The sequence below is a fragment of the Thyridium curvatum genome, assembly GCF_004353045.1.
Source record: "Thyridium curvatum strain D216 chromosome Unknown NODE_52_length_296666_cov_86.205578, whole genome shotgun sequence".
In the NCBI taxonomy this organism is placed as follows: Eukaryota; Fungi; Ascomycota; class Sordariomycetes; order Thyridiales; family Thyridiaceae; genus Thyridium; species Thyridium curvatum.
The window spans coordinates 252,030-266,310 of NW_022156807.1; the positions used below are offsets into that span (position 1 = coordinate 252,030).

General features: G+C 57.2%; 4 protein-coding genes across 4 annotated transcripts; 2 read left to right on the plus strand and 2 right to left on the minus strand.

The window, feature by feature from the left end:
- Positions 1-4,839, plus strand: E0L32_008164 (uncharacterized protein; the record flags this gene model as incomplete). The annotated part of the gene is made up of 1 exon (XM_031142988.1): positions 1-4,839. The coding sequence occupies one exon, from the start codon at positions 1-3 to the stop codon at positions 4,837-4,839; it is 4,839 nt and encodes a 1,612-aa protein (XP_030992669.1).
- Positions 4,840-6,444: 1,605 nt separating this feature from the next.
- On the plus strand, positions 6,445-7,044 carry E0L32_008165 (uncharacterized protein; the record flags this gene model as incomplete). Its single annotated transcript, XM_031142989.1, has 1 exon — positions 6,445-7,044. The coding sequence occupies one exon, from the start codon at positions 6,445-6,447 to the stop codon at positions 7,042-7,044; it is 600 nt and encodes a 199-aa protein (XP_030992670.1).
- A 182-nt stretch (positions 7,045-7,226) lies between these two features.
- On the minus strand, positions 7,227-8,517 carry E0L32_008166 (uncharacterized protein; the record flags this gene model as incomplete). The annotated part of the gene is made up of 2 exons (XM_031142990.1): positions 7,227-7,717; positions 7,773-8,517. 2 exons carry the CDS (start codon positions 8,515-8,517, stop codon positions 7,227-7,229), a joined length of 1,236 nt encoding a protein of 411 aa, XP_030992671.1.
- Positions 8,518-9,241: 724 nt separating this feature from the next.
- Positions 9,242-13,495, minus strand: E0L32_008167 (uncharacterized protein; the record flags this gene model as incomplete). Its single annotated transcript, XM_031142991.1, has 4 exons — positions 9,242-9,706; positions 9,772-10,110; positions 10,158-13,197; positions 13,257-13,495. 4 exons carry the CDS (start codon positions 13,493-13,495, stop codon positions 9,242-9,244), a joined length of 4,083 nt encoding a protein of 1,360 aa, XP_030992672.1.
- Between the last annotated feature and the right edge of the window lie 786 nt (positions 13,496-14,281).

The following is a 14,281-nucleotide window of genomic DNA, read 5'->3' on the forward strand; positions in this document are numbered from 1 at the left end:
ATGGCGGACGGCCGCAGGACACCTGCCAGACGCGGCCGCTCTGCCGATGACATCAATGGCCGGTTGCGTGACAGCCACGTCCGGTTCTCGGAGGAACTGAGGCGGGAGGGTGATCAGAGACAAGAGAGGCAAGGAGGGAGCCGCGCACCGCCGCTGCGACTCGACACGGCCCTCTACACGATCCAGTCGCGCGTCGATCCCACGGAGGCGCAGCGGCAACGCCACCCAGATGCTTTCGGCGAGACGGAGGGCGAGCCATCTGCGTCGGCGCCCACCGGCCCTTCGCAGGACGAGGAGGAGTATCGGGGACGGCCGAGCGCCGTGAGCTTCGGCGGATCACCGATTTCCATCACGCGCCGCCCCCATATCCCGGCGTTCGACGCGCCCCCCAAGGCCACCTCGAGCGTGACCAACAGCGAGAACATAGCCGCCGCCAAGGACACCCTCGCGCGATACAGGGCCCTGGTGTCGCGGCAGCGCGAGCGCCAGAAGCAACGGCTCAGCGCGCCGTACGTCAAGTTCAAGAAGAGGGCACATGCGCTTTACAACAGCTATATCGTCGAGGGACTGCTGCAGCAGAAGCCCCTGCCCCCGAGCGTCGACGGCAGGCACATCCCCCTGCGGCCCGGCCTCGCGCGGCGCAAGCCGCTGACCGACGAGCGGACGGGCAAGTCGTACATTACCAACTTCATCCGGTCGACTCGGTACACCCTCTGGGACTTCATCCCGAAGCAATTAGTCTTCCAGTTCATGAAGTTGGCGAACATGTATTTCTTGATCATCGGTATCCTACAAGCGGTCCCTGGATTGAGCACGACTGGAAAGTACACGACAATCGCGCCTTTGTTGGTATTTGTAGCCCTGAGTATGGGCAAGGAAGGGTACGATGACTACCGGAGGTACAAGCTCGACCGAGTGGAAAATTCGAGCGACGTATGGGTACTGGACCCTGACAGGACTGTGACCGGTGGTAAAGCGCGGCGGATGAAACCCTTCAAAATGCACATGGGCAGGAAGCCAAAGACGGCCGATCAGGAGATGGGCATGACGGAGCTCGAGAGGTCCGACAGCACCAGAGACGACGTCGAACCGTGGTCACCGATCAAGTGGGAGAACATCAGGGTCGGCGACATCATTCGGCTGTCGAGGAACGAAAACGTCCCTGCCGACATTGTTCTCCTCCGTGCCTCTGGCCCCAATGGCATCGCGTATATCGAGACCATGGCCCTCGACGGAGAGACCAACATGAAGAGCAAGCATGCTTCTACGCTACTGGCCAAGCATTGCTCTTCGATCAGGACGATGGAGGCCTGCAACGCAGAGGTCGTTTCCGAGGATCCCAATCTTGATCTGTACAGCTACGAAGGAAAAGTCATTGTCAACGGAGAGACTCGCCCTCTCACCCTGAACGAGGTGGTCTACCGTGGCTCGACTCTGCGCAACACCGAGGAGGCGGTTGGTCTTGTCATCAACACCGGTGAAGAGTGCAAGATCCGCATGAACGCCAACAAGCATGTGCGCGCCAAGGCGCCTGCACTGCAAGAGAAGGTGAACCGCATCATCTTCTTGCTGGTGATCTTTGTCCTCCTCCTGACCCTCGGATGCACCGTCGGCAACATCTGGTGGAATCCTAGACACGGCAAGAAGGCTGGATATCTCGACCATGCCACCCCGCCGTTCAAGGCTATCTTCCTGGGCTTCATCATCATGTTCAACACTATTATCCCGCTGTCCCTCTACGTCAGCTTGGAGATCATCAAGGTTGGCCAGTTCATCCTGATGCAAGACGTGGAAATGTACGACCCGGAGACGGACACGCCCATGGTGGCAAACACGACGACCATCCTCGAGAACTTGGGCCAGGTCAGCTATGTCTTTTCCGACAAGACGGGCACTCTCACCGAGAACAAGATGCGTTTCCGAAAGATGAGTGTCGCTGGAGCCGCGTGGCTGCATGACATGGACATTGTCCGCGACGCACAGGAGAAAGACCTGAAGGAGCGCGTGAGAGTCATGTCGATGCAACAAGGCGGCAAAGGCAAGGGGAAGCAGAGCTTCACATTGCCGAGGAAGGTCTCAACCCAGACCATTCGGACTCTTGACAATGCCACCGAACAGGCCGATGACCCCTTTATGGCCAGAGATATTCCAAGAAGGTCAACAACATCGGCGTCTCGCTGGAGGTCGTCCGTTCGCCCGGACCACGCCCAGCCCGATATGAAGACTGAGGATCTGATCAACTACCTTCGCCAAAAGCCTCATACGACCTTTTCGCGAAAGACCCGCATGTTCATCCTGTGCATTGCCCTCTGTCATACCTGTCTGCCCGAACGTCAGGAGGACGGCGAGATTACCTTCCAGGCGCCTTCGCCTGATGAGCTTGCGCTTGTTCAAGCCGCACGAGATATGGGCTACCTCATGGTCGATCGCTCTGCCAACACCATCACTCTCCAGTTCCGAGACCTCGACGGCTCGCCAGTCACGGAAACCTTCGAGGTGCTGGACGTGATCGAGTTCAATAGCAAGCGGAAGCGCATGTCGATCATCATCCGTATGCCTGACGGGCGTATCTGCATCCTCTGCAAGGGTGCCGACAGCGCCATCCTGCCACGTCTCAAACTCAACAATCTCGCACTTCAGAAGGCCTCGGCGGTCGAGCGTAGAGCTAGTGTGCGGAAGAGCATGGAGCAGGAGAGGGCGTTGCGCCGACAGAGTTATCAGACCACGCCCCGTACGAGTCTAGTGCTCCCGCGCACGTCTGCAACGATGCCTCGCAGGATGAACACGATCAAGTTTGGAACCTCTCAAACATCCATGGATGTTCTGCCGCGCCGTTCGGTGAACCTTACCGGCGAGGTCGACGAGTGGCTTACGCGCCGCGAGTTGGCGGACGTTGACACGACCCGGGGCAACGACGATGCCTACACCACGCCCCGGCAGTCCATCGCCTTGAGCATCTCGCGAGACTTGCCCAGCTCGCCTGTGGTCGATCTCTACGACGGTTTTGTCGACGAGTCCATGGCTGCGAATGAGGGTGCCATCTTCGACAGGTGCTTCCAGCACATCGATGATTTCGCTTCGGAAGGGCTTCGCACACTTCTCTTCGCTCACCGGTATCTCGAGGAGGAGGATTACAGGAAGTGGAAGGTGATCTTCCAAGAGGCTACTACCAGCCTCTCGGATCGCCAGAACCGCATCGATGCTGCTGCGGAGCTCATCGAGCAGAACTTTGACCTCTCTGGTGCTACGGCCATTGAGGACAAGCTGCAGCAGGGTGTCCCCGAGACCATCGACAAGCTGCGTCGGGCCAACATCAAGGTGTGGATGCTGACTGGCGACAAGCGCGAGACCGCTATCAATATTGCGCACTCTGCAAGGATATGCAAGCCATTCTCGGAGGTCTATATTCTTGATGCCAAGGACGGCGATCTCCAGGAGCGCATTGCTTCCACACTGGTCGACGTCGGCCGTGGTATGATGCCGCATTCAGTGGTGGTAATCGACGGGCACACGCTAGGTGTGGTCGAGGCCGACGACGACATGAGGGTGCTGTTCTTCGATCTGGTCGCCCGCGTCGACTCGGTCATCTGTTGCCGTGCCTCTCCGTCCCAGAAGGCATCGCTGGTAAGGTGCATCCGTGAACGAGTCCCGGACTCTGTCACCCTGGCCATTGGAGACGGAGCCAACGACATCGCCATGATTCAAGCTTCGCACGTTGGCGTTGGTATCTCTGGTCGGGAGGGTCTGCAGGCAGCGAGAACCTCCGACTTCTCCATCGCTCAGTTCCGCTTTCTGCAGCGCTTGCTCTTCGTTCACGGCCGGTGGAACTATATCCGGACGTGCAAGTACATCCTGGGTACCTTCTGGAAGGAGATTGTTTTCTATCTCATCCAGGCGCAGTACCAGTACTTCAATGGCTTTACGGGGACTTCGCTGTACGAGAACTGGAGTCTGACGGTCTTCAACACGCTCTTCACCTCCTTGCCCGTCATCCTGATTGGTATCTTCGAGAAGGATCTGCGCGCCGAGACCTTGCTGGCGGTGCCGGAGCTGTACACGTTTGGCCAGCGCAATAGCGCCTTCAGCTTCCGCATCTATCTGGGATGGATGTTCATGGCCGTCACGGAGGCCGTCATCATCTTCCGGATGCTCTACGCCTTCTTCTCCCAGTCCCTCTTCACCATGGACACGACGCTCTACGCCATGGGCACCGTCGCCTTCACCGTCAGCGTCATCTTCATCAACATCAAGATGCTGGCCCTCGAGATGCACCACCAGACCGTCATCTCCTTCCTGGGGCTGACCGTCTCCGTCGCCGGCTGGTTCGCCTGGAACGTCTTCCTGTCGGCTGTCTACGGCCACGGCGGGCCCTACCGCGTGCGCAAGGAGCTGCTCTGGAACTTTGGCCGCAAGTACTCGTGGTGGCTCACGTGCGCCGTCATCCTGGCCGCCTGCGTCGTCCTGGAGCTCGTGGTCACGAGCGCGCGCCGGGCGTTCTGGCCGCGCGACCAGGACGTGGCGCAGGAGTTTGAGCACTACGACGGCGTGCGCGACGTGCTGCGCGAGCACGCGGCGGAGCAGGGGGAGGCTGCTGCTCCTGCTGCTGGCGCCGCCGCCGCCGCCGAGGCGCAGCCGCCCCGCGGGTATCGGGAGGACGGCGTGGACCGCATGACGAGCTGGGGCTGGCAGGCCGCTGGCGAGGGGAGCGGCGAGGGCCCTGCCGCGGCGGAGCCGAGGGCGCCGGACGCGAAGCGGGGGAAGGGCGACGGCCCCCGGGAGACGGTCGTCGAGGTGACGCCTGGGCCTAGGCCTGCGCCGAAGAGGAGCAGCTGGGCTTAGTGAAGAAGCCCACCCCAGTTTGTTGAGTCCGGTTGAGTTGGGCTCTACGACTCTTGCTGTTGTTTGGTTTTGCACTTGTGATTAGTTTTTATGATCTGGGGCCTTTTTGGATCGCTTTCTTTGGTTTGTTCTCTGGTCATTTTATAGAGTGTCGTCTTGGGTACGACTTTCATATTTGATACCCCCACCACCACCATTCCTTATATATCGATGTCTTGGAAAGAGGAGGCGCGCAGCGGAGCGGAGCGGAGTAGAGCAGAACAGAGACAAAAGGGCATGCAGTGGTCGTGACCATATCTGGGGTCAGCGTAGTGTTGCTTTGCATTTCTTTGGGTCAGTCAGCATTGTATTGCGGGTGACAATCCCAAAGGCGAAAGGGGTACAGAGATTCTGTGAGCTGGTGTGCCCAACGGCTCGCCACGAAGTCAAATCTGGATTATACTTATCATCACTTGTTGGTTATGTGTATACGTTAGCTGCATCATGATTAGGGAATATGGAAATAGAGAAAAAGTGAAGATATCAACCGCCTTTTTGGATGTTTCTCAGGTGCTCTAGCTCCAGTCCATCTCGATGTCGATATGTTGGACCGCGCTCGGACACTGGAGGGAGAGGGTCGATGCCGCAACTGCCGCAGATTTGTGGACTCGGTCGTTGTGGCCCGCGACAGGGGTGTGCTCGTCGTGTTCAACGTTTCAGTGAGGGCTTTGGATCTCTGAACTTTCTTCAACTAACCCTCATTCTTTTGAATACGAGAGATTGTGCACTCTGTGCGTTGACCATCCCAACAGGGACCATGCATAGTGTTACGAAGCGATGATCATTGAGGCAACACAATCCGCGCGAAGGAGGGTCGTGAACTCGACCCTGGAGGCGGAGGACCGCCATGTTGAGGGCAGGGAGAAGGTTGAAGTCGCAGAGCCTCGTGTTTCCCCAGTTGTGGTGAACAAAGTGGGCAAGTTGCTGTTGTGGACTGAGCTTCGTGAGTTTCGCACGTCTCTCGCAACAGCCAGGAAACTAACTATAGCGTGTCTTCGCAACTCAAGCTCCTTGGCAACAGTAAGCTCTTGTGCATTCGTCGAATTCTCGTGAATGAACAAGAAATTAAGCACAATATCCTTCTAGGCATGGAAGTGACCTCATTCATACGGGTTACAGGTACGACAATGGTCTCTGTTGCTAGCGAGGGAGAACCCTCCCAACTAACTTCCGGAACTGTAGAAAAGCATCTGGGTCTGCACAAGGATGTCTTCACAGCTTGACATATGTCCACAACGAGACAGGTAGGCGACATCATTGACAATCCCAAGACAACACGGCAGACAGACAGCTAACTTCAGAGTCACAAAGTCAACATCTACTCCCATGTGGTCGGCGCTATCGTGTTTATCTGCCTGCCGATCGTCTTCTTCAGAACCAACATAGCTCTACCGCATGCCATTCAAGCAACGACAGTCGACATTGTTGTCTGCAGCATTTACCTCCTGGGAGTGGCGATCTGCTTCGTGCTTTCTGCAACGTAAGTTGATGCAAGCCTCCGTTGTCCCCAAGGCCAGACAGATAAGCAGCGTCTAACATTAACGATACCCAAGCTTCCATACACTCATGTCACACTCTGAGCAGCTGTACCTGTCCGGCATGGCCCTCGACATCCAAGGCGTTCTGGTCCTGATGTGGGGAGCCACCGTGCCTCTGTCATACTACTCCTTTCCAAACAGCCCCAGTCTTGTGGCTACTTACCTGTGTGCCAATACGCTTCTTGCCCTGGCCTGCTCGGCCGCGGCCTGGGGCCTGCCCGTCCTTCAGGGCCCGCACCTCGGGCATTCTCGCGCGATTCTGTTTTCGGCATTCGGCGGAGGATCCTTTGTGGCCCCCGTAGTGCACGGCATGCTCCTCGGCGGCGTCGGAGAGCAAGCAGAGCGCGTGGGTCTGAGGTGGATTGCGGCCACTGCTATCTGTAATAGCCTGGGAGCCGGCATATACATGCTCAAGGTAAGGTCGATTTGGCTCGGGACAACTATTCCCACGTCTCGCTACGAGCCCGAACACGAAGCTGATCGGCATCAACAGTTTCCAGAACGATGGCATCCGCGACGTTTTGATCTTTTCGGAGCCAGTCACCAGATCATGCACATAATGGTCTTGTTCGCTGCAGCAGCATATGCCTTTGCAGTACGGGAGATGTATGAGTACTCCCACAGGTGAGAGGGTGATATCTTTGAGAGTGGTGGGATTACCAGCAGGAGTTGGGACTTTGAGAACGAAAACACAACAATACAAACTCCAATAGCGCCGTGGAAACCTCGTAGCATCATCCATCTCTTTCATCTCATGATTCAGTCTCTCCCTTTGACTGGCTTATCCTCCCGAACCCCCTATCGCTTGCACTATCTGCACTCTTCCTCGGCCACCACAACCACAACTTTCCCTCTCGCTCTCCTCGACTCGAGATAGTCGTATGCTTCTTTGACCAGCTCGAACTTCCACTCGCTATCCACCACGACCTTGATCTTGCCTTGCTCCAGCAGCCTCACCACCGTCCCCACCAGCTCTCTGCCCGGGTCCATCACAGCCGGGCACCTCCACGTCCTGCCCGTGCCGCCCAGCCACGGGGACAGCGGCCAGTACGCGTTGAGCTGCATCCGCCACGCCGCCGACAGGAAGTGCCCGTAGCTCCAGGCCGCAGGCTTGATCCCGACGGAGGCGTATATGCCGCCCTCGCGGAGGTACAGCGCGCAGCTGCCGAACAGGGCCTGTATGCCGAGCGCGTCGGCCACGGCGTCGAAGGGCCTGTCGCCGTAGCGCCTGCCCAGCTCCTCGGACAGGTTGTCGTATGCCGTGTAGTCAATCACCTGCACATGCCCAACCCCGGTTGGGTCTTGAATCAGCGGTCGATTTCTTCCCAAGCAAAGCCACAAAATCATGGGTCGTACGCAAAGCTAGGAAGAGAACACTCACCTCGTCCGCACCCAGCCCCAGAACCAGCTCCCTGTTCCTCCCCGAGCAGATACCGACGACTCTCCCCTCGTCTCCGACGATGTGCCTCGCCATCTGCACGACAAACGTCCCGATCCCGCCGCTCGCCGCGTTGACCAGCACCCTGTCGCCCGCCCCGATCCGGGCCTCCCTCAGCACCTCCCACGCCGTGCACCCGGCCAGTATCACGCCCACCGCGTCCTTCTCCCGCACGTGCTCCGGCAGCTTGACCGCGTACTTTGCCGGGAACGCCACGTACTCGGCCAGCGCGCCCAGCCCCGTCTGGTACGTGAACGAGATGGGCAGGAAGGCGACCACCCTGTCGCCCTTCTGGAACCCACCACCAACGACAACACCACTGCCACTTGTCTGCTCCGTTGCCGACACTGGTGCCGCAGAAGGAGACGGCGTAGGAGCCCAGACGTCGACGACAGACCCGGCGAGGTCCATCTCCGGGACCGCCGTCGACGCCCGCAGCGAGGCCGGCACGAGGCGCATGTGGAAGAAGGAGCCCGGGTTGAGCGCGGCGCGGGACACGCGCACGAGGATCCACTCCTCCTCCGGGGTCGGCGCGGCGCGGGGCAGCGGCAGCGCCGGCGGGAGTGTGGGCCGGGGCCGGGCCTGGTTCAGGGAGAGGATGTCCGCCGGGGCGCCGCGCGAGGCGAACTCCCACGCCCTCATCCTCGTCGGGGCTGCTGCCATGGTCCCTTTTTTCTTGGTTTCCTTTTCCAAGGGTGATGGGCGTCAGGTAGGGGTGGCTAAGCCGCTTGTGCCTAGGAATGGTCGCCTCGCTTTTGTCTATCTTGCTATCGTGTACTTGATGCGAGCCTGCAGTTCTAGAGAGGACACAAACAAGATCACCGATCCGGACTTGAGAATTCAAAAGAATTTGTTTCTTAGGATGCCAGATTCTTCAACTAAATTCACTTCCAATCATCCAGACAATGTGTCTGCCTGGCATCATGTGAGACCTTTCATACTGGCCACGTTGACTTGCTGCTTCAGCCGTAAGTTAGCGTCGCAGCCTGCCAAGAAGGGGCTGAACTTTAAAGTCCGAATACACACCACCAGATTCATCCGTATTTGCCCAAAGCCTTCATTGCCTGCTTACTTCGTAACTGCTCCGAGTCCTGCGACTTCCGATGATGAGTCACGGAATCTTGTCGTCTCGAGGGTCGACAGGTAGAGAAGGAGACCCTCACACCATCAGTCATCACGACTCATCAAGACTTGACGCTGGGTCAATGCCATTTCTAAATTCACTGTTACACAACTGTTTTTAGTCTAATTGACAAACCACTGGAGGCCACAGGCATGCCTATCTGGAACACAAACGAGATGCTATGCCCGATGCTGGACTTGACCCTCTACCACGGTGATGGACTCATGGGACACCCTGCAGATCCTCAGTCGTCTTCATCATGCCTCAAACCATGGCGCGGCCTCCGAGCTCCATGTTCTCCTCACGAAGCACCTTCAGCTGTCGGTCAAAGTCCTTCTTGACCCACTCGCAGTACTGCGCCCACCGCTGGTTGGCACCGATATCAGAAGCCGCCCCGGCAGCATTCGACGACCCCTTGAGCTGCTCGGACAGGAGCAGAGTGACCCGGAGAACGCTCTTGTTGGCCTCGTCCTGCTTCTCATGGTCCTGCTTAACGGCGTTATCCTTAAGCTTCGTAGAGAGCGTCGCGCGGAACTTATCCGCGATGGAGTCGAGGCGGCGCGTGGTCTCTTCAGGGGCGATAATGACAAGTTTCGAGACCATCAGGTTGCACAGCGCACGGATATCATTGACGTCGCCAAGACCGGCGACAATGCGGTCGTAGAGGTCGATGATGCTGATGCGAGAGAACGCAGTCTCCATCAGCGCATACAGAGTCTCGTAGGCGCCCTATTTACCATCTGATTAGCAGGAGGGAATGGCGATAAGCAGGAGCATATATGGACAACACAAACCTTCCGAAGCTCAAGTCCATCATCAACAACATGCTTGAAAGGACCCATCTGGACTTCGCGAATGAGTTCCTCCTTGATCTTGGATTCTTCCATGACGTATGGCACCAGCTGGCCGAGATGACCAACGATGAGTTCTGGCTTGTTGTGAGCCGCCGAGTTGAGCGCAGTCATGGCAAGGCGTCGAATCTCCATGTCCCGGTCGCTGAGCATAATGTTCAGCATGGTCACAAGATGCTGCTCTAGAACATCGTCGAAAGCCTTGGAGGCTTCAGGCAGAGAGTAGCGGATAGCCTGCACGGCGATACCCTTGATCGAGGGGTCTTTGTTGCTAAGCAAGGCCTGTATGGTTCCCAATCGCGTTAGCTAGCTCCCTATGATTAACATACCGCACGGCTCCGACGTACCTCGAGTTTGGGAATGTAAGCCTGCGGCGAGATGATCACAACACGGCCAAGACACTCAGCGCACACGGCCTTGTTATCCTCGGCACCAGCCGACAGAAGGAGTTGCTCCCAAACCGGCGCGATGTACGCATCGGAGATGGTACCCTGTTGCAACGTCTCTTTAACGGAGTGCAACAGCAGGTACTGCGTCCGGCTATCCGTCTTCATGTTCTCGAGGATCACGGGCAGATACCGAGACACATTGCCAGCCCCAGCGCGGCCAAGGGCCACTGCGGCTGAAAGAGCGACCTTGTCAAGATCGTTGCTGAATTGCTCCAAGAACAGCTCTGGCGCAATGGGAGATTTGTCGCCGAGGCGCAGACCAACCTCGCCAAGAACTGCGAGGGCAAGGCTAGCCCTGAGCTGGTCTCCTTGCGAGTTCTTGACCTCTCCCATAAAGCTGTCAATAGTAACGCCAGCAGAGCCACCACTTGCGACGAGCAGGTTTCCTATGACCTTGCCCACCACAGCTGGGTCGCCGCTAATACCCACATCCTTCAGCAAGCCAGCCATCAGCGGCTGACCAGCACCATTTTGTCCAATATTGGTGACCAGCTCCAGAAGGGGCTCGAGCACCGAGCCCGCCACAGGGGATTGAAGGACCTGGCAAAGTGCCAAGATGATTTGTGGAGTCACGACGAGCTTTGGATGGACGCCGACCAAATCAGCTAGAACGCAAAGAGCGGGACTCAGCAAGTGCGCATCATTGTTAGTGATGACGGGCTGCAGGGCGGTCACCAAGGACTGGACGGTCTTGTCATCGAGGCAACCGGCGGAGGCAGGTGAGTGGACGAGATGTCTCAAAGCTTGGGCGCTGGCGCCTCTCAGCGCCCGGTTGGCCTTGCGGAGTTGGGCGGATAGTTCGACTGCCACTTGCCTCGCCCACTCTGGATCAAACTGCACGTTGCTAGATGCCTTCTTGGCAATGTCGTCTATGGCTCGGACAGAGGCAATGCGAGTGGTTTCGTTCTTCAAGCGCTCCAGCAGATAGCCGAGAGCCTCGCGACGCTGATCAGCACTCAGCATACCAACGGTCTGGGCGGTGCTGGTCCTTGAGAGCAGCGTTCCCAAGGCTTGGATCGCCTTTTGGCGAACTTCAGCATCAACGTCTGTAGCTATCGTGCGATCCACGACCACATCGTAAAGCTTCTGGAGATCGCCCTTGTTCGCGGCAGCGTTTGCCTGCGCCTCTGAGGACGTGATGAGGCTGATGAGCTCCTCTGCAGTCTGCACTGCCTCTCCAGAGATTTTGTAAAATCGGTCCTTGACAGCAGAGAGAACCCCGGCCACGATATTGGATAGGTACGGCTGGAGGGATTCCGACTCATGATGATGGGCGATGCGACTGGTCAAGCGGAGTGCCGTAATGCGTAGTGTTCCCAGAGTTGCAGAAGCGTTTCCACCCGTAGCAGACAGACCTGTCGCTGCCCCCGAAGCAGTCGAGAGTTTGATGGCCTCGATTATAGGCCCGAGAACCTGATCAAAGTACTCGGCCAAGCCGCCATCCTGCACAGCGACGATATCATCCAGCAATCCGATGATTGCTTGTTTGGTGGGGATGAGCTTGCCCTTGAGAAGTTTTGTCGCAGCCTTGATAATGGACGGCGTCTTCTCCGCCAGGGCAATCTGAGGACCCGAACGAGCCCGCTTGTGTCGAGGGGATGTCCGGCTGCTGCCGGAAGAGGCTGACGTGATAGCTAGGAATGAAGTTGCGCCGCCACCGCTGCTCTGCCTACGACGCTTTCGACTCGCTGGCGGCTGATTCTCACTCTGCGCAGTCTCCGAGCGGACGTCTGCGATGACGCCTTCACCTGTCTTGCGCACAAGTAGTGACATGGCAGAGATAACCTCGAGACGGACGTTCTCCTCGCGCTCGGCAAAACGCTTGATCAGTGCTGGGGCCGCTTGGTCGTACAACACTCCATTATCAAGCAGATCGCCGCTACTCCGCGTCGATATCAGAGTGTGCATAGCCTTTGCTGCGCAACGTCGAACTTTCCAGCTGGCATCGTCGTCGTCATCGAAGCCCTCATCCATGTCAAAATCATCATCGCCGTCAAACTCGTCATCCTCCTCCTCTTCCTCATCCTCATCCATCTCCTCGTCGTCATCAGCGGCATAATTCGGGTCGTACTTCAGGTATCTCAGGATAGCTGCCAGAGACGTCTCAGTATAGGGCCGCATCTGGTTGGGGCATGAAGCCAGGAGGGCTTCGAGGGCCACAAGGGCAGCCTCTCGAACCTCGTTGAAGTCACCCATGTCGCTATCGTCCTCCAGAGCCTCCAATTGGGCCTGAAGCTCGTCCTCGCTCAGCGCAGCTAGTACAAGGGGGACGACTGCCTCCAGATGCTGGCCAAAGCGCATAGGAATAGATCGCGCCATAGATCCGAGAACAGTGATGTACAAGCGCCTGGTCACCGAGTTGGCCTTGGGGCTGCTGAGGAAATTGACGCTGCGCTCCACGAACGACGGCAGCAAGTCGTCTGAGAGATATACAGCGAGGATAGAGGTAGCGACAACAGCACGCTTCTTGACGACTGAAGTTCCCTTGTCCTTCTCGAGAAGGGACACTACTGCGTCTTGCAGGGCTTCGACCTCGACAGGCTGAAGCATGGGGCCAAAGCACCGAACGACCTCGATCAGAACATCGACAGTCTCGGCGTTAACCTCGAAGTTGGTGTCGAAGAGGCCTTCGGCGAAAGCTGGTAGGCGCACGTTCTGGGCACCTCCGGTGGCCTTGGAGGCCTGTATGGAGCGGCCAAGCAGGCGCGGGATAAGAACTCTACTAATACCAGCGTACGCCTCGGCGACATCTTTGCCTGGAGCAACACCGGGTACCGGCCGAGGTAGAGCTTCAATAACGTTCTTCAGAGCCAGGGCGGGCACAGTGTTATCAACCGAGTTCTTGAGCTTCAATGTCGAGAGCTTCTCCATAAGAGGACCCATGATCTGAGAAGGCAGCTTGCGAACCAGGGGGCCAAGACTATTACGGTGTCAGACTCCTCCGGGATGTAAGCGAACAAATGCATCACGGCGCCTTACCACTTGATCGCCAAATTTTGTACTTCGCCATTGTTGTCATCGAGAGCGCGGACCAGATGGTCGACGGTCCTCGCAGCGGTGTTGTAATCATGATGGAGGAGATCGGGCTTGCAGATGTCGAGGACTTGGAGAAGGTCGTTAAGTGACATGAACCGAAAGTCGGGATCGGTGTCGTTTAGCTTCTGGAGCAGCAGGTTGACCGTTTGGGTCGTCGGGTTTTGGGGGATTGTGGTCGCCATGTTGGAAGTCCGGTGGAAGCGTTCGCCGGGGGGACTGACCGGAGGATGTGTCTAGGATTCAAAGGCAAAAGGTGCCTTGGTCTCAGGCGGCCAGCTTCATTCGTTACAAAAGGGCTCAGGCGGTAGACCAGGTGAGAGGTGAAAGAACAAACACAAACCAGTCCAGCTGAGTCTGGTTCGCGGTTGATGTCTTGATGATTTATTTGTGATAATGGCGGGATTGCTGGTTGGAGGCGGGGTCTAGGCAGCGCAGGCACTCAATGGGGTGTGGTGTGGGGTCTGTCGGAGCAGCTGTGGTTAGCGGGGGCGGTTGCTGCCCAGGCTTAAATTTCAACGCTCCTTTCGATCAGGCGCCGCACCAAATCCAAGCCAAGAGTCTCAAAGCAGGGGGTGGGTTGTTTTGCCAACCAGCAGTTGCAAATGCAAGGAGGAGCTATCCTAGGTAGCTGCTCAGAGCTACAGCTCAAGCTTTCTTTACCGTTCAGCTCCAACCACACAATGAGCTCTTTCGCAACCTCTGACCGATGTTCCTTGGGAGTCGCACTTACATCGACACTACTGGAGTAAAAAGAATTGTATCCATGCACTGGAGCATAGAGGCGTGGAAACATCGTGTGCTCCAATAGTTGAAAGGAGTAGATGAGTGACCATGCATGTCGTAGAAAAGGAGTGCCTTGATTGATCTTGCCCTTGTATACATCAAGCGCTCTCAGATCCACCTTCTCTATCATCATGCTGCAAGAGCAAGAGCAACAAAGGTACAAGAAAGAATTGAACCTAGTGTTT